The following is a 27,384-nucleotide window of genomic DNA, read 5'->3' as shown; positions in this document are numbered from 1 at the left end:
GAAGAATGAGCAAATCCATATTTTTACAACACATTTTATTTAACAACATAGCTTTTGCTCTTCAGAGTACAATCAATACAAGATACATATGACAAAATATATATTTAAATAGAAACTGAAAAAAATCCCAAAACATTAAGGCATCTCATGAAGGAAAGTTAACAGTCTTGACATCATGAATGATTAGATTAGAGTTGCAGGTTTTGTACAGGGATTGAAGGGACTACGGCATAATGAGAGCTGAAACCACACAAAAGGGATTTCTTAAAGCATAGCTGGGTAACTTTCTGCACTTACAGAGTGATGACAACATGTACGTTTTTCAGTGGTGTGAATCAACAGTTTACAGTGTTTCAGCACTGAGCCAGAGCAGACACATGGAGCCATAAGAGGCAGAACAGGTAGTGAAAGATCTCTCCCTCTGCCAAATGTCTGGTGGTATTGTATTAACACTTTAATAATCCCCTGTGTTGAGCATGAACCCACTCCAGGGCAAAAAAACTGCAATTATCTTTTATAACGCAAGCCAGCCCGGTGCCAGTGTGACTTCTAGACTGGGACCGACATTAGAGAGGCTTGCAGCGACTCTGGAGAATAACGGCAACAGAGAGCCGTCAAGTTGCCAAGGTGTGTTAGCAAAGCCATCATTTCCTGTATGTGTTCTTGAGTTTAAGGGTCTCTGTTATTGGTTCTGTGACCTAAAGCTTGCTGGGATGGCATCACAGAAACACATAAACAGCTCAGTCACATCCACCAAACCCCAAGGAGGAAAAGCAAAGGCTTTCTCATTCTTTCCCCTTCTCTGCTGCCATTTCACACTTACATCTGCATGCAGGCATAAACAAAGCTCGTGGCACACACGCACATGCACTCATCAACATTCGCACATAAACGACAACTATTGTGTTTTTATCTTTTATATATACATGTTTAAGCCTGCTGTGACACAGAGTTTAACACTCTCTCAACTCGCTGGGTGATTACCTCTCTTTACACTTTTGAACTGTTCCTATAGTTCTCTAGAAATGTTCACTTATCAGACAAACTATAGAAACTTGCATCCCTGACTCCTAATATTCATCAATAGAAGCTCTGAAGTGCAAACAGTAGATTACTGTTGCATACAAAGCTGCTACCCTTGCATATTTTTTATGTGCTTACGTGTTGATTTCTCAAATAATAATAATAATAATAATAGATGCATCAACAGGTTACTCAAAGCACTTTTGATTTGAACAGAGGCATAAATGAACAACAGGTAGAGCTGAATTCAACTATTCCAGTAAGGGTGTCTACCAGGCCTCTTCTCATGAGTGCCGTCACACTGTTTCCAGTTGTTTGTGATATTGCGAAGAACAATTTATAAAGATTAACTTTAAGATGCAAACAAACAAACAAACAAACAAAAAAGGGCACATCTTTAAAGTTTAGGGCATCCTATCAAGAGTAAGATACCAAGTAGTGATGATATAGCACAGATTTGGTGTGATTTGAGCAACCATATAAGAACTACTTTTGCTGGTGTTTGAACGACGCAGGCTATGCTATTTGCGTAATTGAGAGTGAGAATGTAGAGTATGCTGATACAGGCATTTTGCTATGTTTGCTGAAACCAGACTTATGGGGGCTGCTGGGATCTCTAGAGCTCAGAAAGGGTAAGCCCCCACTATGATGGTGAGCCGCAGCAGTGAGCTGGCGCGGTAGTTCATGGTCAGATGGTGAGTGATCATCTCCAGGTCTACCACGTACTCCTTGGGCCCTGACAAGGGCTTGGTAAGTACCAACATGGCGCTCACATTACTGGAACGCTACAAAAAAAAAGAGAAGAGGAGGATGGTTACTGCAGTTTATTTTGAAGGAATTTCGTGTGACATTGAAAGAACGAAAATAAACTACAATAATGATTTAAAAAAAAGCTTCAGAAAAGAGTTACCTCAATTACAAGGCCTATAATTAATTCAAAATATTTTATTCACATTACGCCACTGATTACAATACAGTATGAATATGTTTTAGTTTAAGTCACATAATTAATTAGTGGTGGAACCAATCCAATCAAATTGGTGTGGAAACTGATACTGACAATTTTCTTGGATGGGATATTGGGCTGCAGTTACTGATCCATTCATTAACCCAAACAGAACAGCTGTGCTGCCAAAAGGCACATTTTGTCTGATTACAGTGAAACATAAATATTTAAGTTTACAGCTACAAAAAACCCCTCCATAAATTAGACAAAATATTGACACAAAAGCTGTTTATCAGTGATTCTTGAGAATAGGGACAAAATTCGTTTTAATTTTCCCAATTTTTTATTTTTTTTTTATTATTTCTCAACCTTATGTATGCAAATATGAAAAATATTGTTTTGGAAATGTAAAGATGCTCAGGTGCAGGCTCCCAGTGCCAACATTTTTTTTTTAAATTTAATTTTTAATCAACCTGACCCAGAACTTTGTCATCACCATCTGACAAAAATAAATATAAAATTATTTTTTAATGACCCTATTAGTGATGTTTTAACTCATTTTTACAGACAAATGCTTCTCAAGAAACAAAAGAAATATTATTTAAAACAAAAAACAACAAAAAGTCCATCTGACGGAGTTGACACAGAACTGAAGGTGGTGACAAACTAGTGAGTGAAAAGAAATACTTGGTACATGTGAAGTAATGCAATTCATGTAAAATACATTAAAATGAATTAACTGCACATTTAAGTGAGATTTGACAACAATTTCACTGAAAGAGTCAGAAAAATTCTGATGGAGTTGACAAAAAGCCAAACTACCTCAATTTATATGATGTTATTCTGAAGGAGGCCATATTGTAGCTCATCAGGTCCATTAAATCTTTACAGTTTACCAAAATTAAGCTTTTACTTCACAACATTTCATCAAAGTTTTGTAAATTGTCAGTTATGGAGTTGACACATCATGGTTGTGACGAGCAATTTAGGAATAAAACAGAAGAAAAAACTAAAGAATAACATAAGCTAACCAGAGCTAACTAGCCCTCTTAGCAAAGGCAGAGAAAAGACGACGTCATGGGGTCCTCAGAAGTTCTGGTGCCCCCCAATATTGCCTGATTTTTTTTACATTTTTTTTTTTATGTCTGACGGTGTTGACAAAAACTAGGGACACATTTCAATGGAGTTGGAAAAATATATAAAAATGATTTTTAATTCAATTTATTGATACTTTTATAATTATTTATATGACTACTTATACTTAATTGTTATAATAAATTACCTTAGTATTCCTTTAATTGTTTTAAACTACTATAATGTATTGAGTTCTGCTCCTGGACAAGGGATTTTAAAGACACCAGCCACCTACTACAATGTTTAAAATAAAAAAATAAAAAAATTCTGCAAACACAAGGAAAATATACATTGTTGTGCTCACATGACCCAGGTTAGTTTAGTCAGATATTTGAAAAAAATATATTTTATGTATAATTTATTCAAATTTTGTGCTTTATCCATAGGACCTGTTTTGTCCCTATTCTCAAGAATCACTGATAAATATATGCTTAAAATGTGAACGGATGTATTTTTTTTCTATGTAAAAGATTGTTGAAGCTGTAAATGTATGGGTGAATGCTGCTTCAAAAGTCTGTTGTCCGGTGACATATTTTATTGCTGAGAGACAGAAAGAGACACCATTCAATTAGTTCACTTCGACTACCTGTTTTTTTTTTGTTGTTGTTGTTTCTGAAGGCATTTGTCAGAGGTGGTGAGAAATTACGTACAGTTGCACAATTCTTCACAAAGCAACTGCAAAAATTGTCAAATGGCTAAAACTGCTAGATAGAAATTGTAAAGTTGTCCACAGAGGAGGCTGTCTACAGAAAAGTGTGGCGCTCTCTTCGTGGTCGTCCTTTGTCTATATGCTAAAGGCCTGATATCTGCGCCATGTGGGAAAGGTGTGCGCGAATACGAACATCCACGGGATGGCGCATCAGCTGTTTGGCTTTGGGTGAAGCATGGAAGAGCCTTTAGACATGCAATAATTTCATGTGAAATGGATTTTGATCCTCATTAGTGTAAAAAGTTATAGTGAAATAGTAAAAAAATAGTAAATTCACACCTGGAAGTTGTTCATGTAACAAATATGAATCATTTTCAAACTCACCCTAAGGAAAAACTCTCCTCCATCATTCCCAGCTTTAATTCTGAAGCTGTTGTGTGTGTTGGTGTACACAGTAGTGGCCTGAATCTGGAAAATGTCCGCTGGCACAGATCGCTCTGACTGGATGCTCATGTATTTGTAGACTATTGATGGAGGGAGACCCTGGCACTCAGACGGAGATCGACAGATACAGCGACTGCAAATACAAAAAACAAAAAAAATTAGGTGAAAACATTTTTGAAACCAGCTGACAAGATATGCATGACACAGGAGAAGAACAAGAACAAAAAAACCTGTTCACTGACTTTTCAGAGGTCAGGGTGTAAAGAGGCTCACAGGGGTTTCTAGGGTAACAGCGAAAACCTCCATAATAGTTCCAGCACATTTCATCATCTTGGCAGTCGTGGGTCCCCATCTCACACTCATTAATGTCTGGTGAAAGTAACAGAAAGAAAATTGCCCCAAAGTCAAAAGCAGCAGGACTTCCATGCACTCTTTATGCACTCAATGAAGCAGCTGTTGAAGCTCAATCAACATTCAGGGTCTGTAACTTGTAATTTGCGGGTGGTAACTGCAGAAAAACCTCCATGTCTGCAGTTGAGGAGAAGCCCCTGATGCAATCCTGCACAGGGCAGCAGCTCAAGCTCTCTCAGTGAAGCAGCGTGAAAACAGAAACATTAAACGTTCTAACCACGGCGCTATTTCTGGCACAGCAATCTGAATTCAACACCTGGATGGCCGTCAGACCCAACAGGCTGGAGTCATGGTTAAAGGCTGCACCTGATGAGAGGGAAAAAAAACTAACAGCTCTCCCTTTGAAAGAGTCCCACAGCTTCAAATAAGTACATCTACACAAACCACGATCATGCATATGAATTTGATTGATCTGACGCTGAAGGGTAACACAAAGCGCAAGTGCTCCCTAGCTTTTGCATAACTTCCACGACAGTTCTGCCTGAAAAGTGGAACACCAAATGGTATTTGTGATAAATACTTGTGATCGTCAAAAGCTTTGGGAGCAGGAAGGAAAGATAATAAAAATTGATTATAAGCATTATTTTGTGTAAAAAGATAGGTTAGGACAGACAGGTAAATAAATGACATAAGAGGGGAAATGATTTATGGACCACTTTACCTTGACACAACCTGTTTCCCTGGAGCTGATATCCTTGCGGGCACTCGCACGAGTAACTTCCAGGGGTGTTAACACACTGGTACTGGCACATGTAGGTAGACAAGCTGCATTCATCAATGTCTATTCAAAATATAAACACACAAACACGAATAACGGCTATGGTACATGTTGAAATTTTTTTTTTTTTTTTTTTTATGTAAATGCCGAATATAAGTGTGGTTTTCTGTATCTGTCCACCTTCGCAGGAGACCTTGTCTGGAGCCAACTCGAAGCCGTGATCGCACTGACACAGGAAGGAGCCAATCAAGTTGTAGCAGTGGTGCTGACATGTAGACTCCGTTTCGCATTCATTCACATCTGAAACAAAAGCAGCAGTTTGTTTTTTTTTTTTTCTTTTTTGCACACATTGATTTAATATGTATATTTCTGCTGAATTCCCGTGGACCTGGTACTGCCAGTGATTATGAATACGATTTTTGCTCTTTGTCTTCATTTTGCAGAATATACAGCAGTTCAATTGTCTTTGTTTAGAAACATATAAAATTATTTGGGTTAATTTTACATGTTTGGGATTTTTATATATTACTGTTTTGTCTCTGTAAGCTTGCTGCTGTTACCTTAGTTTCAGTTTAAGAACTTAATTCTTTACTTAATAAGGAACCAATTAAGTATGGAGAAAGCAGTTTGAAGGAATGAAAAGAAAAATATACACAAGTAAATGTCAAAATTTGATGACATTCCCCCTCAACATTTTTTACTAATGTTTATTTTGTGTGTAACAGTAAATTAATGTTTTTTTGTGAAATATCTTTTTATAAAGTCTGCTTGTTGTTGCTGTGGCACCATTTTGCATAGTGCATGTGTATTGGGATGAAAGGTGTAGAACTCATGGTAACTCCATACTTCAAAATGGTATCGTTTTTGTTGCGATGTCACTGTTTCACCCTCCCTTCCCCCCAAAACAAATCCAGTTTGCTTCATGATTTGAGAATTAAAGATTAGTGCTCTTCATACAGTCTATTGTTGCCCCCATGTGGTCAAATTATTCTTAGATGAATTTATCAGAAATTAGGTCAAACTTTTATCAGTTGCCAGAGGCAGGTGAATCAGCGGAGACGGCATTTGTAAAGGGTAATGCAGGATTAAGTAAAGTCAGTCTGCCACTGCGGTGACATTTGAGTTGCGTAAATTAAATATGAGTGGCTTTATGTGACGTCCCAGATTTCTGTCTGTATTATAAAATGTTCAATGTACAGAGAGGCAATGCAGGAAGATATGTTGTTTAGCAACATATACACCAAAGCCGCTGAAATATTAGGCAAATATATAAAACACATAATGCGGGCATCAACAAAAGATGGCTTTAATTGAAGGTAACTGTTATTCCAGCAGGTCTAGCATTAAAGTTAGTCAAATACAATTTCTAAAACCACCAAATCAGTTGGTGTCATTTGACATGCTTTTACTTTTTCAGTAGAATGGACAGATAAAGTGATTTGCAAATTACTGTTCTGTTTTCACTGAAAATAGACATGGTATTCCAAACTCCATGCATTAACCTCTGATAACTGGAGGTCAAAAGAGCACAGTGAAGTTAATAAAATAGACAAACTTGCACACATTCAGCCTAAACACATAGATGCAGGTTGCAGCATAGATAGGGGCAGTTACAGGTCAAGAAGGATTTGCAAGAGATAAACAACTCTCTGTCACACGCTCAGCAAGTCCATTTGACTTTAGCAGAAGATGTGTTTCATGGGTCCTGGATAAAAGCATAGCCGCATGATAATTAAATTCTTTCCTTCCATTTAATGCAGAGTAGTTTACTATATCAATTTGTTTGTTTTAATTGCATTCATTAATTTGAATATAGCAACCTAAGAAAATAGAGAGTAAGAAAATGTACTAATATCTAGTAAACTTTGCTGCTTATTAAGTTGTTCTAATTCAGCTTAGTTTTACTTCTTTTGAGTTTACTTTTCAGTGATATTTGCTTAGTTCAGAAATTTTTGCTATTTTTGTAAAAGAAAAAAAAATCTTCAATAGGAAATTTGACAAAATTATATACCTTTGTTGTTAAGCATTGAGGCCTAACTGATGTAGGTGGGTGGAAGGCAGTGCCGGTTACTGGGATGCCATTAAATAAATGGAAAGGGCAGAAGTCAAACCATAAACGATCGCAAACAGCATAAAATATTAGTACTTAATGGCACAAACCAGAGATGCGCAAAAAACTAGAGATGCAATGAGAAGTGACCAGAAAATGCTAAATTTCAGCTTGCGCAGCCCTTATTGGAAACTGGCTAGTTGATAATTCAAAAATCAGATCTTTTACGAATCAGTGAATGCACCATATCTATGTGTAGTAAGTGTTTACAGTAGCATCTTTCACTGTGGATGCTGTTACTGAGAGAAGAAATTTCAAAGCTAGCTATTACTAGCATCAGTGAGGCGTTTTAAAGAATAGCACAGAAGAGAAAGCACAGGGAAAATATTTCTGTTTTCTGCAACAATTTGACACATCTGCTGTTCATTTACACTAGAAGTGAGTGAGAAGAATAGTTGGGCTTTCAGTAGATAACAGGAAGGTATAACCTATTACAATGAATCTTATATTTTATAGCTTTAAACCTCTGCTGTCAGTCTTTTAGAGTTAAGGCAAACATCAACATTCTCCACTCCAAATTAATTTGTCTTTGTTTTAAAATAATTAAAGGAAAAGCAGGAATTCCAATCGGAGTATCTCTAATTATAGCACTTATTTTCTTAATGACTTACCAGTACACGAGTAATTGTTGTGGGCTAATTTGTAACCGGGATTGCATTCACAGTAGTACGAGCCCAGAGTATTCACACATCCGTGCATGCAGTAGTGGCTCAGGGCACACTCGTCTCTGTCTGCATTTGCAAGAGAGTCATGAAGGTACAGGCAGGAAGATTCAAAAAAGAGAGTTACTGCCAAGTTTGTTTGTTTTTTAAGTGTTACTATCGCAAGATAAAGTGAGAGGGAAGTGTTATTTTTTTTTGTGTCTGTGGCTCACCAACACAGCTGTCCCCATTCCTATAGTAGCCGAGAGGACACTGGCACGTGAAGGAGCCTCTGGTGTTGTAGCAGGTCTGTTCAGGCCCACAACTGTGTATGCCTGTTGCACATTCATCTATGTCTGCAGTAAGCACACAGACAGACTCTCAGAGGAAGCTGAACAAAGTTAAAAATGGCTGCATGCAAGAAAAAACACGGGAAATCTACAAAGCAGAGCAACATGCCTGAACTGCAAGCACGCGATAATGCATTAACTGCTTTAAACAGTGGGCTAAATCCGTGATCACTAACACCATCAAATGAAGCAGAAATGGGTATGCACACACACACGTTCACCTGTGGAGTAGGAGATTAAATAAAGAGAGTGTTTATTCATCAGCTTTGGTTGAAGGGGAAAACACAGATCATATCCTCTACCATTAAGGCAGCTTCTTGATGGGGGAGGTCTGTGTGTATATCTGGGAAAAACAGGGTTCTGTTACTGGCATTAACTTATTGCAAGGCTCCACAGAGTCATATTTAATAAATTGAACTAATATTTCTTAAGAGTTAAAATATTACAGAAACTTAATTCCCTAGGCAAAACACATTTATAGATTATTGTAAACACCAAGATGTTTTTTACAGCTTTAGTTCTGTTAGATGTGCTGATGACCAGAAGAAATAACATTAAAATGTTACCTGAGATCAACATAAAAATATTAAAACACAGTTAATTGAATATGACTTCACTCATAAATATAATGTATTTGTACCTTTCAATTTTCCGTTTTTGTTCAATTTAAATGCATTTCATTGGGATTTTATCTGATAGACTAATCCAAGGTAGTGTTCAATGGACAGAAAATGATTCTGGGCTTTTCCAATTTTATTTTATTTTTTTCCAAATAAAATCCATAAAGAATTTCATTCAGGCCTGCTTAATCTGATACCCCTAAATAAAATAAATAATAATAATAAAACTGCTTTCAAAAGTTACATAATTAATAAGATAAGGTAAGGTAATTTTATTTATGTAGCACATTTTCAGCAACAAGGCAATTCAACGTGCTTAAATCCTGTGGTTAATTTATTCTCAGTATAAATACAACTGTTTTGTGGAGTCTGATGTTTGTCATGAAAACAAAAGAGCACACCAGTCAGGTCAGGTCAGGCCAGGGACTGAAAACCTACCAAGACATTGTTGTTCCCCTAAACCAGGGGTCTTCAGCTCCAGTCGTCAAGGTCCAGTGTCCTGCAGCGTTCAGATGCATCCTTGGACTAACGGTTCTGAATGAAGTGGCTGAATCATCTCCTCAGTAAGCAGAGAAGTTCTCCAGAGTCCTGATAAGGACCTTATTGTTTAACCCAGGTGTGTTGAAGCAAAGACACATCTAAGCTTTGCAGGACACTGGACCTTGAGGACTGGAATTGAAGACCCCTGATATAAGCTGGCAGTGAGCAAGACAAGCATTAAAAAGAAAAGCTGTCAAGATAATCATGGGAGCTGCAGGTCCTACAGAGATCCACATCTCAAGTAGGAAAGCTGGTCAGAGTTGATGGAAAGATGTTTGTAGGTAAGGACCAAACTCAATGGGGCTGAACACCAGTGAATACCACAGCCTGTTAGATTTTTGTTTTGTTTTGTTTTGTTTTGCAAAAGGTATTAGATGTAATATATAGTTTTCTTCCAACTTTATAATTATGCACAACATGGTGTTGGTCTGTAAAATCCCAATAACATGCATTAAAGTTTGTGAATGTAGCAGGACAAAAAAGGGAGAAGCTCAAGGTTAATTAATACTTTCGGAAATAAATATGACAAGTTATGCTTCCAACCCAGGACGTAACCGTGAAATTTCTAACATTGTTCCTGTAAATAAATTTTCTCATTTGGTCTGTGCAGATCCAGAGCTTTTTCAAAGCAGCTTTCTCAGCATAACCCACACACATAAATATGTCAGTAGTGTATACTGTTATCCCCGAGGCCCACCAGCACTCCTCTTGGGTGGTCTGATGCAACCCATCATATCCAGACAGCTACTGGGCATCAGTTTAACAGCATGATAGACACTCATCCTCAGTACCACACACACAGCAAGAGAAAAACTACTATTACTGCATCGCAACCTAATAATTGGTCCGAATGTGATTTTAAACATAAACTAGAGTTGAACTTTGTTTAAAAGACACGGAAATGCCGAACCCAAGCTTGTCAAAAATGAAAGAATGAAACCAAGTTGCTGCTCCGCTAAAAACCTCGAACCCATATATGTTCGTACAGCTGGACAGTTTCACATCCAAGTTCTTCAAGTCCACCGATAATTCAGTCGCTCAACCTTCACTCGGTCAATGGAAAACTTTGCTACAAAAGAACAGAGGGAGAGAAAAAGAAAGGGAAGAAGCCTGAAATGCCCTCGACTCCATGAGGGCACAGTGATGGCATGAATCTGCACCACGGAGGACAAAAAAAGGTTTATCTGAAGGTGCTCCACTGAGACAACAGGTGCAAACTGCACAAAGGGAGGAATGCACCCACAGGGCTTGTTGCTCACTGAGCCGTTAAGTAAAGAAGGAAGATAAAAGAAGTTTTGTTCTGGAAAACCTGTGCCCTGATGTGGCATAAAACGCTTCTTGAGCAGTGCATCTATCGACGGCACCAAGCAGAAATGAGCAAACAATTTACTGTCCTGACATCATCTATCAACGGATGCGAAGCATCCAGAAATTATTGTTTCTTTATTATGTGAACTTGATGCATTCTTGATACAAAGACAGATTAAACAGGTGAAACAGAAAGCAGATGCAGACAGAAGGTTTCTAACAACCTATGCAAGGAGTCAATAGCCACGTAAACTACGAATCGGCAGAACAATGGGATCTTTCTGTTGTTGTGTGAATACTGAAGATAAGCACAATGTCTGAATGGCTCTAGATTACTTGGACAAGATGTAACAATCAGAATCCTTGATCATGTCCTTGTGAGTCATAAGCCAGCCCAGTTCCTGGAGGTATGCAGTGATTCATGCAGACTGGAAATGCCCTGCCCTCCAGCATTAAAGTAAATTTAAACAAACAGAAGTCTGACGCCTAATGACTAAATTTTCTCGATCTAAAGCCAATGTAGCCTCAGCAAACAGGCAGCAAACCCTGAAGCTAATGAAATGCTGCGGTTTTGGTGACACAATTGGCAAACTTCAACTGTTTCTCAGACGTGTTATTTTAGAGAGGATTTAAGATGCTGGAGTGCATAACAACACCTGTGTTTGTGAGGTTGTGCTTAAGCATACTGTGTTAAAGCTATATCTGTGAATGCATAGCTAAATCCCTGCTGACAGGATTATCCTTTAACTGCAATTATTCTCATTGAACCCCACAGTAGCGCTTAAGGATTATGTGAAATCAGATTTTTTTGATAATCCCACGGGATTTAAATGAATTGTAAAGGCAACTCGTGAAATCTTAGGTGGCACGCTTAATTCTGCCATCAAGGTGTGGCGGGCGGTGTTGAGGGTGTTGGTCACATCTCTGAAAAAGTTCTACATAAATGATTTTTTTGATAGGTAATTGTAGCCAGCTGTGGATTTGTGGATCTGCTACAAGCAAGACAAATTGAAAGTCCATTAGTGAATTCCAAAGGGTCCCAAATGGTTAATATTTTCTCATGTGTAACAATGACGTCATTATGATATGAAAGCAAATGCTTGGCCACGTACAAAATAAAAACCAGAAAGTGCATCTAGGAACTGTGGGGATGTCAGAGGTTTTTTTTTATAAGGCCTGTCACAGTAACAAATTTTGCTGGACGATAAATTGTCCCAGATGTTATTGTGATAAAAAATAAAATTGTTGCTTTGAGACCATTTTCAAGTAATATGATGGTAATGGCGTGATAAAGCAAGAATATATTCTTAGGGATCAATAAAGTTTATATTGTGATATTTAACACTGGAAGATATTTTAGATATCCAAAATAAATAAAATGTATCAGGGCCCTGTTATGACTTAGACAAAAAAAAAGGTAAATGCCATAGTTCACTTCAGATGCTGTTTACTGTACTCGTCTTCAAATGAAAAAAAAGAAAACGTTGGAAAAGCTGTGTAGCATGTGCACAACAAACATCCAGGAAGGCTAAAATAAACAAAACAACACAAAACAACAACAACAACAAAAACAACAAAAAAAACAAAAAACAGAAGTACTAATTCATTGCAGCTCGAAAGTTCGTCACGCTGAGTGTTACCACTGGAGTCTAAATTCAGACTAACTCCCTGCAGTGCAGAGCCCACAGGAAGACAAAAAACAACAACCACACAATCACTTCTAACTCAAATAAACGCATATCAAAGTACACAAAATAAGCAAAAATAATCATAATGCTAAAACATAAAAGAAAGCTGTGACCAAAAGTACAATATTCAATTTGGAAGAAAATACGCAATAAAATACAACCTCCTAAGAATGACATCACGTAACTCCCTCGCGGCGTGCTTTGATCAGGATATAGCTTCGATTGAATATCTGAACCAGGAAAATGTTTCACACTGAAACATACTAGGATGGATATATCAACTGACGCAGGAACACCGTGTGTGCGCCCACGACGGACCGCGCCAGTTTGTGCTGAAACCAAAACGTAAGTTATGTAGGATGTGTGTGCATGTATGTGTGCGCGGGTGCAGTACGTCGGCACGGACATTACTGTGGGACTACGTCACAGCTCGTGACAGCTCCTCCTTCACACAAAAAAAACAGAAACAACAAATACAATTAATTATGAAATATCAGTAAAAAGATTTGTCCTTGAAAAAAAAGGGCTAGTTGAGACCAATGCACCAGAATGAAGAATTGAATTATCTTGCTAATTGCGACAGGCTTATTTTTGATATATCCTATTATATCAAAAATCTTTATCTGGTTATGCTAAATCTGTCTGAGGAGATTTGAAGGTGGATGCTTTCAGTTTGAATTGTTGTGTGATGTTTGAGACACTTATTTTGAAATAAGAGAGGAAGTAGTATTTGAGTTGTCACACTGTACTAACAGAGTTGGCCGAACAGACTTTGTGACTGGGGTGGAACTAAAGATAGCCCCATCACTTTTAAAAGAAAAAGCATAAACAAAAAGCTAAATGAATGAAAGAATGCATGTTTTAACACAATGAAGAATGCCTTCATGTCTCCTTGTAAATTCATCCACCATCAACCTTCACATTTCCCTGTGCTTACATTACTTAAAAAGTACAAAAAGAACGACTTTGAACAACAGTTGTGTATTTTCATCTAGGCGAAAAACTTTTCTGATTTTTATTTTTTGGAGATGTCAACTTTTTATTGAATGATTTTTTTATTATTACTTTTTTTTTTGTCACTGTGCATACAAGGCAGTGGGAGGCAGAGCAGCTCCAGAGGGTGGGCATTGACCTCAATGGGGTCCTTTTAGTGGTGCCCCTGAGATGGAGTCCTAAAATGAACAGAATCCTGCTGGATCTGGATCCCATGCAAGAAAATGCAATTCAAAGAAACAAATGTGGCAAACTGTATGTGGCTTAAATATGAAGATGGCAGTTCCAAGGAAATTCTGTGCGTGGAAAAGCAAGAGTCATCTTCTCACTCCCACAAAAGTAAGCCCAGAGAACTTTAAATAAAGACATATGTGCTGAATGAAGTCCAAAGGTTCATTTTCAAGAATATCTTGTGGTGACTGCTACTTTGTCACTAAACCTCTAAAAAGCTGCCAATACAAAGTTACACAAAAGTTCGTGTGTGGGACTGGGTGGGGTGGGTATTCCACACTGTATCGTTCCCAGCTCCCATAAAACCTTGACCGCTTGCCACATGCTTTACAGTTAATACAGTTTACACGAGAAAACAGATTTTACTGCAACAACCCATCAGGAGTGATGATGTGTTGCGTGTGGGGAAAAATGACTCCTTTCACTGAGGTCAGATATTTTTTTTTTTCCTTTTCTTCTTCTTCTTTTTTTTTTTTTTTTGGTGAAATTTATTCAGAATCGCTTACAAGTTCCTTCCAAGTGCGAGCCTGCTGAAACATCACAGGGAAAGATAAGCCTGTCCAGCAGAAGATGTGAAAGGAAAGAATGAGGAGAAAGGGTGGAGGCCGTCTTCCTTTTTTCTCTTCTTTTCAAACAAAAAAAGGGGTTTTTAAGATTTTGAAGCAAGATTTACGGCTGTGTGTGCTTATGTGATGTCAGGGTTAAAAACTCCTTGCTTTTCAGGGAGATTAATTCTAAATGCCTCGCGGGAGCAGGGGGAGTAACGGGAATGGCGGCAGCTCAAAGAATGCGAGTGTGTGTGTGTGCGTGCGTGCGTGTGTGTGTGTGTGTGCGTACATCTGAGGTCCTGTTTGAGGTGCACAACAAATGGCCTTTCTGCAGAGCTGTGAATGTTTTATAGAGTGGGCCGGTTCAGAGGAAAGAGCTGCCGAAAAAAACAAAAAACAAGAAGAGAACAAGTATGTGAAATGGGTACTAGCCATCCTTTTGCCTGAATGCTGAATAGGTTGTTATCTTAGTGACATTATATAACTTGCTGTAATTATCACTTGAGAGCATTTAGTCCTGTTTTCACTGAACCACCGCAATGGAAAGCAGGAACTGTTCCAGGGAACAGTTGGAGGCGTCCTGCTGCTGTTGGACACCGGCTCCGTTTCCCCTCCGGATTATTGGATAATTCAATCTTTGGGAAAGCAGGGGGCAAAATGTGCAGCGTTAATAACCCATAACATTTTACAACATTTAATTTATCAGCACGTCCAACACCATCCTGAGAGTGGCTGGTGTTGCTCAACCTCGAGCAGCCTAACGCAGTCAGTCGCTGCACTGGGCGACTTCCTGTAAATTTGGGTATAATTATCTCTGTGATGTAGTGCAAGCGAGTTCAAACAAAATGAAGTGGGAGGGCTGTGTGGGTGAATCAAATAAATCTGATCTTATACTATGCCAAAAAAAAGGGCATGAAGCATTTCCTTATTCCCAAGATTCCCCTGTCATCAGGCACCGATCAAGAGCAGCAAAAGTTGTAGTTACTGTGCCTTTTCAAAGGTGTTCACATCCCTTGAACTTACAACCGCACACTTTAATGTATTTTATTTGGATTTGAATTTTTATTTGGATTTTTCAGACTTGAGATGAGGAAGGAAAATTCTAGATTTATAAACGTTATTGCCATAAAAAAAAGGAGAAATTGTGGGTATTTCTCTTCCAGATTTGCAGATAGGGACTGATTCAAACAGTTCAGTATCAGTCCGATTAGATGCTGAAGCTCAAGTCTTGCTTCAGACTGCAGATTAAATTAGGTCTGGCCTTTAACTAGGCCAATGTAGCACATTAATATGCTGTAATGTAAACCACTTCTCTTGTAGATTTGGCTGTATGTCCTGGGTTGTTTCTCTACTGGAGGGCGAACTGTTATGCAGCTTCTAGCAAACCTTAGGCCTCAGAAAGTTTAAGGGTGTGAATATTTTTGCAAAGCACTGAAATGTAACACTCTGAAACAAAATATTGGTCTTAAAAATCTTTGCAATGTATCTGCTTCGGCTTTGATTGATACCCATCTACCTTTCTGCACAGTCAATATTCACAGGAAGAAATCTTGAAAGAAATCAGCCACTTTGGCACCCTAAAAATACTTTTCTCAGGTTGCAAAAGTTATTGTCATTGAAAGAAAGATATAAATGAATAAACAGGTTAGACTGATTACAGAAAGGGAAGAATCGGCGTGCGAAGCATGAACTCTCGGATCTCATGCAAGTGTCACCCAACAGAGCGAAAAATGGTGATTTATAGCAGCTCTGTTACAAATCACCATTCCCTTCCACCATGAGGTAAACGGAAAGATCAACACATGCGAGCACATCAGAGGAGGAAGCAGCTGGCCATTGGACAGGCACCGACCTCGGGGAGGATAACAACATCAACATTAAGCACCGAGGAGGGACGGCAAAGCTGCTCCCACTTCAGTTCTCCCTGCCTTCAGTAATGTGATTGCAGCAAGGAGCCAGTGGCAAACCGCACGCATTAACAGCGTACTGCATGGCAGCTCTTCACCGACCAACAGGAGGGACGCCTGCATGATGGTTTGATTATGTTAACCAAAAAGAAAGGCGCTGTAGTCCTCCGTCTGGCAGCAAGACAAACCTGATGAAGTACTGTCAATAAGGCATTAAAGGGGGATTGTTGGGAGTACGTCTCAAGAATTGTCTCAACAGATTGTAAAGTTCCTTCTGTTTCACTCTTTGATATACAGTTGCTTGCAAAAGTATTAATGTTGCCTGATTTTTTATTTTACACATTTACCCCATTTTAGCCATTATCTGCAATATATTTTCATAGGATTTCATGTGATAGACCAACACAAACTTAGATCACACCAATAAAGATCTGAACATCCACCCAAACAGACAGTGTGAGTCAAACTGAAATTAATCAGAGTGAAAAATCGATGTCTAACAAGGAGAATCTGTTGACTAATAAAAATGTCCAACAAGAATAACTAATGTTTCTGAAACTCTAGGCTAATATTTTACAGATAAAACAGAAAAGAAAAACATATAATTTTCTTATTAGTATGTCAGACCATAACATTAATAGCTACTATAAGTTCGAATGATGATGAATACAGTATGGGAAATAAAAATCACTCATGTCAAAGTTTGAAAATGAACGGAAAGAAATAAATCAGATGGACAGGACTGTAAATACAAAAAAAACAAAAAACAAAACAAAAAAAAAAACTAGGAATGGGTGTGAAAATGTGATGGGGGGAATCGAATCCTTGATAATCCTTCTTTGTTGTTGCCTTCCTATTATTTTAAAACCTCAGCCTTATCAGGCTGGTAATTATTGATAATAAGTAAACTATCTGGCTATTTTTATAGACTCCTATATTGTGGCACAGCGTTGGTGTACCTATAAACTCTATACGTTAGTTCAAACCTTAGGAACTCTGACACATTTAGAAAAATATCAGATTAAGTACTTCCATCATTTGTAAAGCACATAATGTTTAATTACTTTTTGCCATGTCATCACCAACAAAATATTTTTCTTTTATTATACTTGACAATTCATTGAACATCTTGGGGTCAAAGTTGAAGACTTTATTTAGTTTTTAGCTGACTAGATGCAGTCATCTCAGCTACTTCAAAGGTTAGACAGGCTGATGTCAGTTAATTGCAGACCTTTTGTAGCATTATTGTCAGGTTATTGATGCAATGTTTGCATAGCTTTCATGTGAATTCTTCTGCAAAGAAAAAGGCAGTTATGCTATACTGAGCAACACTCAGATAATTTACAAAGATGGTTGCTGCATGAAAAGATATTAGCTGATTAGTTTACAGATCTCTATTAGGCCTAAATTCTGCTTGATTCCTGACATAATAAGTTAAAGCTTATTGTGTGCAAGAATATGAATAATTAATAATGAATTGTACATGTCGCTGAGGAAATTGAGGGTTTTAGAATAAATGCAGCAAATGTGCAATTGTGGGAAGTCAATAGCCAACCAGCCAGCCGTCGCCGCAGAACATCTACTAATGAAAGGCAACGTGGCTGTCGCAGCTAAAGCCGCAGTGCAACAGGTGCAATGAAGTGGACAAAACAAATTCCAGGGCACCATAACGACTGTCTGCACATACATGCATACAGATCCAAGACAGACAAAATCATCTGTCTGACGCTCAAAGGAAGACTGAGGCTTAGACAATAATACACAGGTTTTACTGGGACAAAGGAGTGCCTTGTCATTTAACCAACAGTGAACTACGCATTAACAGTTCACTGTTAATGCGTAGTTTAACGCATTAACAGTGCGTTAAATAAAACTGGTTAGGGTTTTATTTAATCCTAACTTAGTGGAGCAATAACGTTTCTCATTTCATACCAACACCAGGGTTTCCAGGATTATGTTTTTGTGTGTTTGAAAGGTTTCCTCCCTCTGCAATAATGTTTTCTTAATAGCTGCTCCCTATCTTGGTGAAAGTTTTGAAAAAACAAACACAGTCAGATAAAAATCTAAAGGAATTTCCAGGGAAAAAAAACTGTAATGACTTTATTCACGTGGATCCAGAAAGACTCCCGAAAGGGCCTTGTCTTTTGTAGATGCAAACGTCAGGATGACACAGCAACAAGCAGGACTGTTAGGAATTAACCGTAAAGGTCAAATCGTGGCTGCTGGCAGCTTCTTCTCGAGCTTTGCAGCAACTGCTTGTTCTGCTTTCTGCATTCCTGCTTCTCACAGATCGATCTGATCCTTATCTGCACAAAGGTGGTGAGGCATTCCTACCATCACAAAAGATGGGGAAAAAACATAGAAAAAAAACAAACCCACTGACATTCCAGAGATATTCCTCCCAAGTGCATTGCATCTCTGTGGAAAAATAAATTTTATTGCCTGTGCTTGGCCTTGTTTGGAAAAGTACACAAGTTCTCCATCGCGCAGGGTTTAATGGTCTTAGCTTAGCATACTTGTGAGATGTTTCCAACCACTTCCAGGTGAGAAGCTCCCAGATGTGACTGAAAGCAGCCAGGCACGTAGGTGATAAGACTGCTGCATGACCTCAAGAAACCAGACAGCCAAACAAGAATGACATGTTCCTTCATGCCCAATACTGCAGCGCATGAGCATCTAATTTAGACATGAAAAAGTAAACAGGCAGCAGAGGGGGGTAGGTAAAGTCAGGACTTATGAGCAAAACAACATAACCCACAAAGTGTAAAACATGACATGATTAATGATCTATGTCATTAAAAACACGGCTAAATCATGGGATTCAAAATTTCTGTGCACAAAAAAGAAAAAAAATCACTTTTGTTTGAAAAAGTATTTCTTTAGATTTCTCCATTCCAGTCATCATTTAAGCAGTTTTAGTGCAAACAGTAAAAAGAACATTAAAAATCATCGTCAGAAAGAACTAAATATGTGTGTGATGAGATCTATGGACATGATATTTTAGGGTATTATAACAACAACAAAAACAAATGTTGACTAATGCTGGGTGCACTTTGAATGCATCATTTAATTAAAATGTAATTATGTTCTTTTGACCAAATGTGATTTAGTTTTCCGCATGCTCGGGCTTTTAGTTGCAATTTTGCCTTCTGTGGTCACTGTAGGTTTAATCTGGTTTCAGTCGGCTTCATTTTAGAGCACAAAAATTAACATCAGTTTCCTCAACTAAAGTATAAAATCACGATAAAGTTTCAGCGCATCTTACACTTTGAGAGAAAATAATTTCTTTGAACTTAAATCAGGAACGCAAGTTGTGTTTTGCACTACACAGAAACAGATTTACTTTATTTTCTGCACAACTACAATTGTGCAAGAAAAAACAAAACACGTTGCACATGTATTAATACGACTTGAACTTTAACAGATTTCTGCAACTTCACCAAAGTTGCAGTTGACCTCTTGGCTGCTTTTCCGTCCTTGCTCTCCATGCTCTGCTTGCAAATTTAGATGGATGGCCACATCCAGGGAGGTTTGCAGTTGCGTTACTCTGTTTCCATTTTCAGATGATGTACTGTACTGCTCTGTTAGGCATTTAAGGCATCTCATTTTGTTTTATTGCATTATTATAGCTCTGATTCACACTTCTCCATAACTTTGTCTATGACCCAGCTGAAGTGTTCATTGATCTTTCTGATGCTGTTTGTTCAATAATGACCTCTGAGGTCTTCAGACAACACCTTGATTTATACTGAGAATAAGCTACAAATGTGGACTGTTTAAGAATCAGGTAACTTTTGAAGGCAACTAGTTACACTGGATATGATTAAGAGTATTAGGGTTAAAGCACAAAACAAGTCACACTTTTCACACTTTTATTGGTAAACAAAGATTGCAAAGATTGCATATTTCTTTTATCCCTTCCCCCAGCAATGCATGTGTTGGTCTATCACGAACAAATCCTAATAAAACACATCATTGTGGAAAGACGTGAAATAGTTGAGGCTGTATTAATATCTTTGCAAGACAGTATCAATCTGTCTGGATTAAATCTACCTGCTATATGTGCGTTTTGTTTTTATAAACTAATGAAATTCAATCATTTTAGTCATAGCTCAAATCATTATTGGTTGTATTCTGTTTTTGTCCAGAACAAACAGTTGAAGAAAAAACTATTTACCTAATAAAGTTAGCAAGGTCTTAAGTCCAGTCATTTCCATGATTAGATCCCTGTTTTTTTTTTTCTTTTATACTGTCGCTAGATTGCATGTATAAAAAAAAAAAAAAAACTTATTTGAGTTGCACTATAATTTGAACTGCCTCCATAGTAATTACTGAAAGTTTGTGATCACCACAAGAGCCTTTCACTTCCCCTAACATCTGATGGGTGACACAGCACATCTGATGGACAGCCTTCATTTCCAGGAGGATGTGATCTCACCGCTGCGCACAACAACAAACCACTTGTGAGCATCGACCGGCGCCAGTGTGCAGTGTGTGGAAGCAAGCGCCATTAAGCCGTCACATATACAGCAAAGCCTCTCGATGTCTCTGTGTGGCTCGAGGCTGCTGCCAGCTTCCTGCGTGTGTCACTACAACAACACACACTCGAGCTCCTGTTCAAGCTCAGCCCAGACGGTTTTACAAACAGCTGCACAAATGTGAGGGCAAATTGAAGCAGCAATCAAAAGAACATCAAGAAGCTGAGGAACGCTCCTTGTTTTGTGGTTTGTTTTGCTTCTAATCAGCTAAAACAAAAGCGCGCTTTTGTTTGAGACTATATTTTTCTAACAATTGAGTTTTTTTGGCAGAAAGGCGGCACATTAGATTTAGCCAACTTTGCTTTTTTAAAGTTTTTTATTTTTATTTTTTTTATGACACTAGTGACCTTTACACAACAGTAGATGGACAAAAAGAAGTGCAGAGAGAGAAGTGGACGACGTGCAGCAAGTTTTCCAGAGCCAGAAATCAAGCTGAGGACTGTAGCCTCTGTATATGGTGCGCCTGCTCTACCTCTGAACCATGTGGCGTCCCCGATTTAGCTGATCTTTCAACAGCTAGCCACAAACCCGGGGCTTGAGCAACATACGAAGCTGGTGCTCCTTGGCCGGTTGTCTACGGCACTTCTGTGGTTATGCGCTGAGTGTCAGCCTTTCATCCTCCCCTTTGCCCTACCTGACTCGGCACTCCGGGTTTCCTCTGCTGAGTGGTGAGTTAGCAGGGAAGAAGCCTGATGTAAGCGCTATTTGATACACTGAGGTTTCCCTCTCCGTTGAAAGTTAATGGGAATTCCTTTGCTTGCAAGATACGTAGCTGCGCGGAACAAGAACGAAAACAAAAGGACGACAATGCCGTGTCCAAGAACAATTGGTTGATTGTGGCGAGTTGAAGGTAATGATAGAGAAACCAGAGACTGATGTAAACAAAGATTATATCAGCCTCCAGCGCAAATATAAGCCCACATAACAGTGAGAGACGCCATCCATTTCAAACTGCAGCCGTCTCAAAGCGCCAGCGCTGACAGCAACAGTCCATCTTTGTTTAGCTCCAGCCGAGCAACAGTTCACCACTGAATGGGTCTCCGCCAGCTTGCTTATGTGGTTGCTTCAACTGATATGCTGCCATGTTTTACACTCCAGTAAAACCTAATTGGGTTCCAACTCAGAGAAACACATAAAGCAACTCACACGTATCGTCGCCCCAGGTGTAAAATCAAATTTGTTGCTTTCACTAGAGCCGTGTGACCACAAAAACCCACCACACAGCCACTCAACCACACGCCTCTGCCTGCTGGCGAGAGGGACTCCTCACCAACTAACACTTTGCCTTGTACTTTGCGTTTATGGGACTATACCCCACATATCTCAACAAAGGAGAGGGAAAGAGACTCCCTCTATTCAGATGCTAAAGCGGGTGTCAAGTGTGTGAGTGTGCAAGCGAGCCAAAGAATGAATCTTTCAACGACTCCCCATTTCAGAGGATCAAAGAGTCTTGCTCAAACACAACATCACACCCACGCCGTCTCTCTGTGCATCTCAACCTCGCCGAGACCCTGCTTTAGATGCAGAGGCTGCACATCAGCATACTGCTTTCTTGCAATATTGCAAAATCATCTGCTTGATTTTTTTTTTTTTTTTTTTTTTTTTTCCACCCCCTGAAGCGATGTACTTCAACACTCAAAACAAGAGGAATTTTAGACAGAAGCTGAACCACGGCCAAAAACATCACGCTGCAAGCAAGCAAAGAGTTTAAAGCACATGACATCACAGGGAGAAGGAGTGAGAAGCTTGCAACACATCTGGCAGCTACGCATAGTTGAGCTGCTGATGGCTGTCAAACAGATGGATGAACGGTTCACCTTTCTAACTCGGTTTATGGAGGCTCCGAAGTAGTTAGAAAGTAATTGTCAAATACCTACAGTGACAGGGAGAAGAAACCTTTCAACGTCTGTCATAACAGTCGGAAAAAAATAACTGAGTACAACTTTTCAGCTCCCATTTAGAGGGACAGTAATTAATGAAAGGACTTGACTTGATAATCAGAAAGTGTGGCCACCTCTAAATCATCAGGAGCAAACTGGATTATTATTAGAATCTGCATTACCAGGAACCCTCACACTCCGCTGGACCTCGACATTCTTTCAACTGGTGGTCGGCCCATGGAGGGGAAAAAAAAAAAAACAGATGCAAAATGGGGCTGCAGGGTTATTGGTGGGAAATATATATTTCCTAAGCTATTACTGGAAATTAGACCTGGCTGATCTTGTAAAAAATCGTAGTCACGATTGTTTTTGGCTGATACAAAAATCGCAATTTTTGTAAAGGTATCAGAAGACAAGTTTGGGGAAACAATTTGTTTAGTGCAGTTGAAAAAAAAAGGTGAATTGCCTTAAAACGTAAAATTCCTCCTGATGCTTTCCTACAAGAACTTTCAGTACGACAATTATTTTTACCTTTTATGTGTACCTGTGAACAGACCAAAAACGCTGAATTGGAATACAGTGATTAGTTTCAAAGAAAAAAAAAACAACTATTTTCTGTTTACTTCCTGCCCTCATTGTAAAGGGATCAGCCAGTGGCTTCTTTCTACAGTGTGGGAGTGGGGATGAGGTGGGGGGTCTAATCTCTATCTTCAGTGGTCATTGGGCAAGAATCACGGCACACTTTGGAAAGGTCACCAGTCCATCACAGGGGCAGATATTTCAAAAACGATAATGTAAAACAGATGATTACTTTTTGACAGGTAGACTTTGTCGTTTTTTTTTTTTTTTTGAGTCTTTCTTACACACATACCAGAAAAACCTAAGTCAAACCAAACAACAAATTTGAGTAATTATACTGTTCTAGTTTCAAAAACAATAATCTACCACTTATTGCATCTAAGAAGTCGTTTGATTTTGGGATTTTGGGTCACACTAATAATAATAATAATAATAATAATAATAGTGGTAGTGATAGTGATTCAATATACTGTGCAGCTGTAGATCAAAGCTGTTTAAGTACAAAAAGGAGTAAAAAAAAAAGTCAGCATACCTCAACGTTTATAGTTCTTGGTAGTTCATGGTGCATTCACTGACTGGAAAACATTTAGAGGGATTCAGCTAAAAATCAGGCAATTTCTTGTTGCATCATAGCTGCAAATTTCAATGTAATGGAGAAGGGAGAAATCTATGTAGGAGACAAGGAAACTAAAAAGTCATACAGAAAATGAGTATGTCAAAGTTGTTCCTGCCAGTGGTTGTTTGAAGTATTGAATTATAATGTGTGCAATGTTGATAGTCGTTAAAATACTTTTGCAACTAAAGAAAACACTGAAAACTGGGGGGGGAATCACATTTTCCTGTCTCATAGGTGGCGAGTGGTCTGAAGTGCAAACACGATTTTAAAGAACAATCCCTTTTAATAAAGTAGAAACCACTTTTAAATCATTAAATGACATATTAAGCAATAACTGTTTTTTTTTTATATTGGGTATCTGGAAGTCAGTGCTTGTCAACTAAGGTAGCAGTTGATCTGCTAAGCATACCTCTGCAGATGTTCTGCTCATCAGCAGTGAAGCCAGTCGAACAGCGAATGGTTTGGCTGGCTTGAGAGACTCTGTGGCCCCCCGTATGCCGAGTGTGATGGCCCTGGTTCGGTGGGACAACAGGAACCTGTTGGACCTGCTCGGGCGGCGGAGGCGGGTCCACCTCGTTTGTAACGTAGATGATGGCGCTCTTGGGAAGGCAGAGGTACCCGCCGAAGTGGTTGACACACTGCATCCCTCCTTTGCACGCATCCTCCAGAAGTTCACACTCATCGATGTCTGACAGGAAAAAAAAATAAAAATAAAAAATAGGTAAAACAACCTGTATGAAAAGCTGAACAAGTGAGACAACGCTGTCATTTCTTACCTCTGCACTGCTCCCTCACTCTGTCATAGGTGTAGCCTTCTGTGCACTGTGCAGACATAAATCAGGACTCAGGTTTACATTGAACAGCCTCATCTCTGCTCACTGATAAAACATTTAAAAAAAAAGAGAAAACGCCAGGCTGCGCTACACACAGACTGGCCACATCACTCACTGAGACTGTAACGGGCTCCTCGGTCTCCTGAGACAGAACCTGCGTGAAAACCGCACACAGACACACGCAGACCCCCAACATTTCGACCCAGTTTGTGAGAAGAGAGGACCTGTAACAAAAGACACGGAGAGCAGGGGAACGAGTGAATCATTTTTCTGCTCGACAAGTCTACAAGTTTTAATACCGGTTATTACATCACTTGATGGCATTGCCTAACGAGTCCCAACATCTCCCGCTGCTGGCTCGGTGTTTATGTTGGCACAGGTCCAGCTGAAATGTGCGACTTAAGCTCAGTCAAGTGTTTTTTCTGCTGTTTTTCTCCAAAAGGGGATTAGGGTGTACACGCGTAAAGTGCGTGCGTAAAACTCGTCTTCATGTGCCAATAAGTGCCAAGATCATGAGCAACCTGTGGAGCTCATGGTAGGTTGTGAATAATAATAATAATAAAAAAAGTATCCTTCAATAATTAGGCGACTCACTTATAACCTCAGGTAATTTATTTTTATTGAACGCTTCAAAAATAATAATAATAAAAAAAAACTTTCGAGTCATTTCAAACACAATTTCTCTAATTTCGCGTTTTCAGCAACTGTCACAGTGTTGAATTAATCTGTAATAAACGAGAAATCTGTATGCATCGCGCTTTGACAACCTACCTGAGTTTACCTGCGGTTCTTCAACTCTCCAAGCGGTGCTGCAGAAACCGTCTTCGCGTTGAGTAGCCGCGAACCTGGACGTGTGGCGTGCCCGGCAGTCTGCCCGCTACTGCGTAAACTGAGCAGGGGATGTTAGATGTTTGACGGAGAACAAGGTTGTGATGAACATGCTGTTTGAGTACAGTGAGGCGTACTGGAGAGGGAGGAGAAGGGGGGCGGTGTACCGAGCAGGTTCAGCTCCGAGGTTGTTCCTCTCAGCGGCTGTGGTTGAGAAAAGCATGGCTCCCTCTATGGACTAACGGATAGTAAAGGAGAAAATATTTGTAAATTCCTATTTTGTTGAAAAATAAAAAATAAAAAAAAAACACAGAGGATTGCCTCAATAAATTAGAATGAAAAGATTTTTTTTTTGTGCTTTATCTGGAAGAGCGAAAAGTATACATGTGTTTATTACACACAGTAACATTCTCCAAGCATTTATTTTTCTTTTTGAATTTTTTTTTGATGATTATGACTCACCTCATGAAAAGCAAAAGCGATGTGTTTCAGATTTTTTTTTTTAAATGTTCAATATGAACGATAACAAAAGGGTTTTTAAAATAGAAATGTCGTGGTTAAGGACACCCACCACTAGGAGGGTAAGTTAGGAAAAGATAGTTGTGAAAGAAGAGTGTACCCAAGCAGACTCATGGAAAGTTGAGTAGAAGGAAAAAAAGGAAAATTGAAAAAAGGGTGCAGAAAAAAAACAGGGATAACCTTCGATATTGAGGGAATTGCAATGAGTGCGGGTGATCTGTGTGCCACCACACACAGATGAATCCAGAACATGGGCTACAACTTTCACATTATTTATGTTAAGCTGCTTTGCTTGAAGCAACCTTAAATGTATAACACACAAGCTAAGGAATAAAATAGGGGGAAAAAAATACAAATAAAAAATCTGGTCCAAACTCCTCTTTTTAGATTAAAATTGTTTTTGAAAAATCAAGGCCCCAGAGTCTGGAGGAAGAACAGTGAAGCTTCTACCTAAGTCAAGTTTTCATAGTCAGTTATGACTTGGAAGCCATGTTCTTCACTGATGTTGGTTTGCTGTGTTTTATCAAGTCCAAATTCAGCAATGGCCCACGTACTAGAACATTTTAAACCATTTCACGCTTTCTTCTGATGACCAACTTTGTGGAGATGCAGATTTGAATTTCCAAAAGCATTTGGCACATACCCACATAACCACAACTACTCATACCAGGTTGAAATGCCACTGGTGTTGCTGTGATTGATTGGTCTGATTGTCAAAAGGTCGAGTGATGCAAACATGCAGAAGCTCCGAATAAACCAAGACTTCCTTTAGTCTTCAAAATGGCCACAGGCTGAACGCCCCCACACCACTGATAAAGTAATTGATGCAAAAAGAGGTCCAAACAAAGTACCTGTGTTTTGATATTTATATTTAAAATATATATATTTTGTTGGTGTTAGTATTCTAATTTTGAATAGTTGTTTGTTATAAAAATTAACTTGCAGAAATGCTTGAAATACACCACTAAATCTAGAATAAATTTAGCTTCTGATTTTTACTCAAAATAGGAGAGAACAGTTTATTCAACTAAAACAAGTTGCTTTAATGGTAAGACATAATTGAATTAAGTTCATTCAAGGAAATCTATTAAGTTTATGCAACTTGAAAACTTAATACATTACCCTGGATAGTCTTACATGAATTACTTGTTACAAACTGAAGCAATTTCTTTAAGTTGGATTAACTAATTTTCTTTTTTAAGTGTTGAATAAATTAGGTTTTTGATTTCTATCTAGTATTTTGGTGACTTTTTACATAATTAAAGTTGAACATGTTGCACCTCGTATAAAACTCTTCAATCAGGCCATTAAAATCCTGCTCTCTTAGTTT

At 38.7% G+C, this 27,384-nt stretch overlaps 1 protein-coding gene and 1 long non-coding RNA gene across 4 annotated transcripts; one reads left to right on the top strand and one right to left on the bottom strand.

Moving 5' to 3' along the window:
* Positions 1-18: 18 nt before the first annotated feature.
* On the bottom strand, positions 19-25,671 carry LOC103147731 (EGF containing fibulin extracellular matrix protein 1). 3 transcript variants are annotated; one of them, XM_007566226.2, is made up of 11 exons: positions 25,479-25,671; positions 24,823-24,931; positions 24,651-24,696; positions 24,284-24,562; positions 8,310-8,432; positions 8,047-8,166; positions 5,506-5,625; positions 5,269-5,388; positions 4,439-4,565; positions 4,137-4,329; positions 19-1,808 (listed from the first exon to the last, which is right to left on the bottom strand). In XM_007566226.2, the coding sequence occupies exons 2-11, from the start codon at positions 24,901-24,903 to the stop codon at positions 1,647-1,649; spliced, it is 1,371 nt and encodes a 456-aa protein (XP_007566288.1). In that variant the 5' UTR covers positions 24,904-24,931; positions 25,479-25,671; the 3' UTR covers positions 19-1,646. The 3 variants fall into 3 exon arrangements, with proteins under 3 accessions (XP_007566288.1, XP_016534218.1, XP_007566289.1); XM_016678732.1 differs by having other exon boundaries at positions 25,489-25,671; XM_007566227.2 differs by lacking the exons at positions 8,047-8,166; positions 8,310-8,432 and having other exon boundaries at positions 25,479-25,669.
* On the top strand, positions 17,041-22,529 carry LOC107837912 (uncharacterized). Its single transcript, XR_001663962.1, has 2 exons — positions 17,041-18,085; positions 18,143-22,529. It is a non-coding gene; the product is annotated as an uncharacterized LOC107837912 (long non-coding RNA).
* Positions 25,672-27,384: the final 1,713 nt, after the last annotated feature.

Source organism: Poecilia formosa, unplaced genomic scaffold (genome assembly GCF_000485575.1).
Source record: "Poecilia formosa unplaced genomic scaffold, Poecilia_formosa-5.1.2 Scaffold188, whole genome shotgun sequence".
Taxonomy (NCBI): Eukaryota; Metazoa; Chordata; class Actinopteri; order Cyprinodontiformes; family Poeciliidae; genus Poecilia; species Poecilia formosa.
The sequence above is the reverse complement of the archived record's forward strand: the minus strand, read 5'-3'. Positions and strand labels throughout refer to the sequence as shown.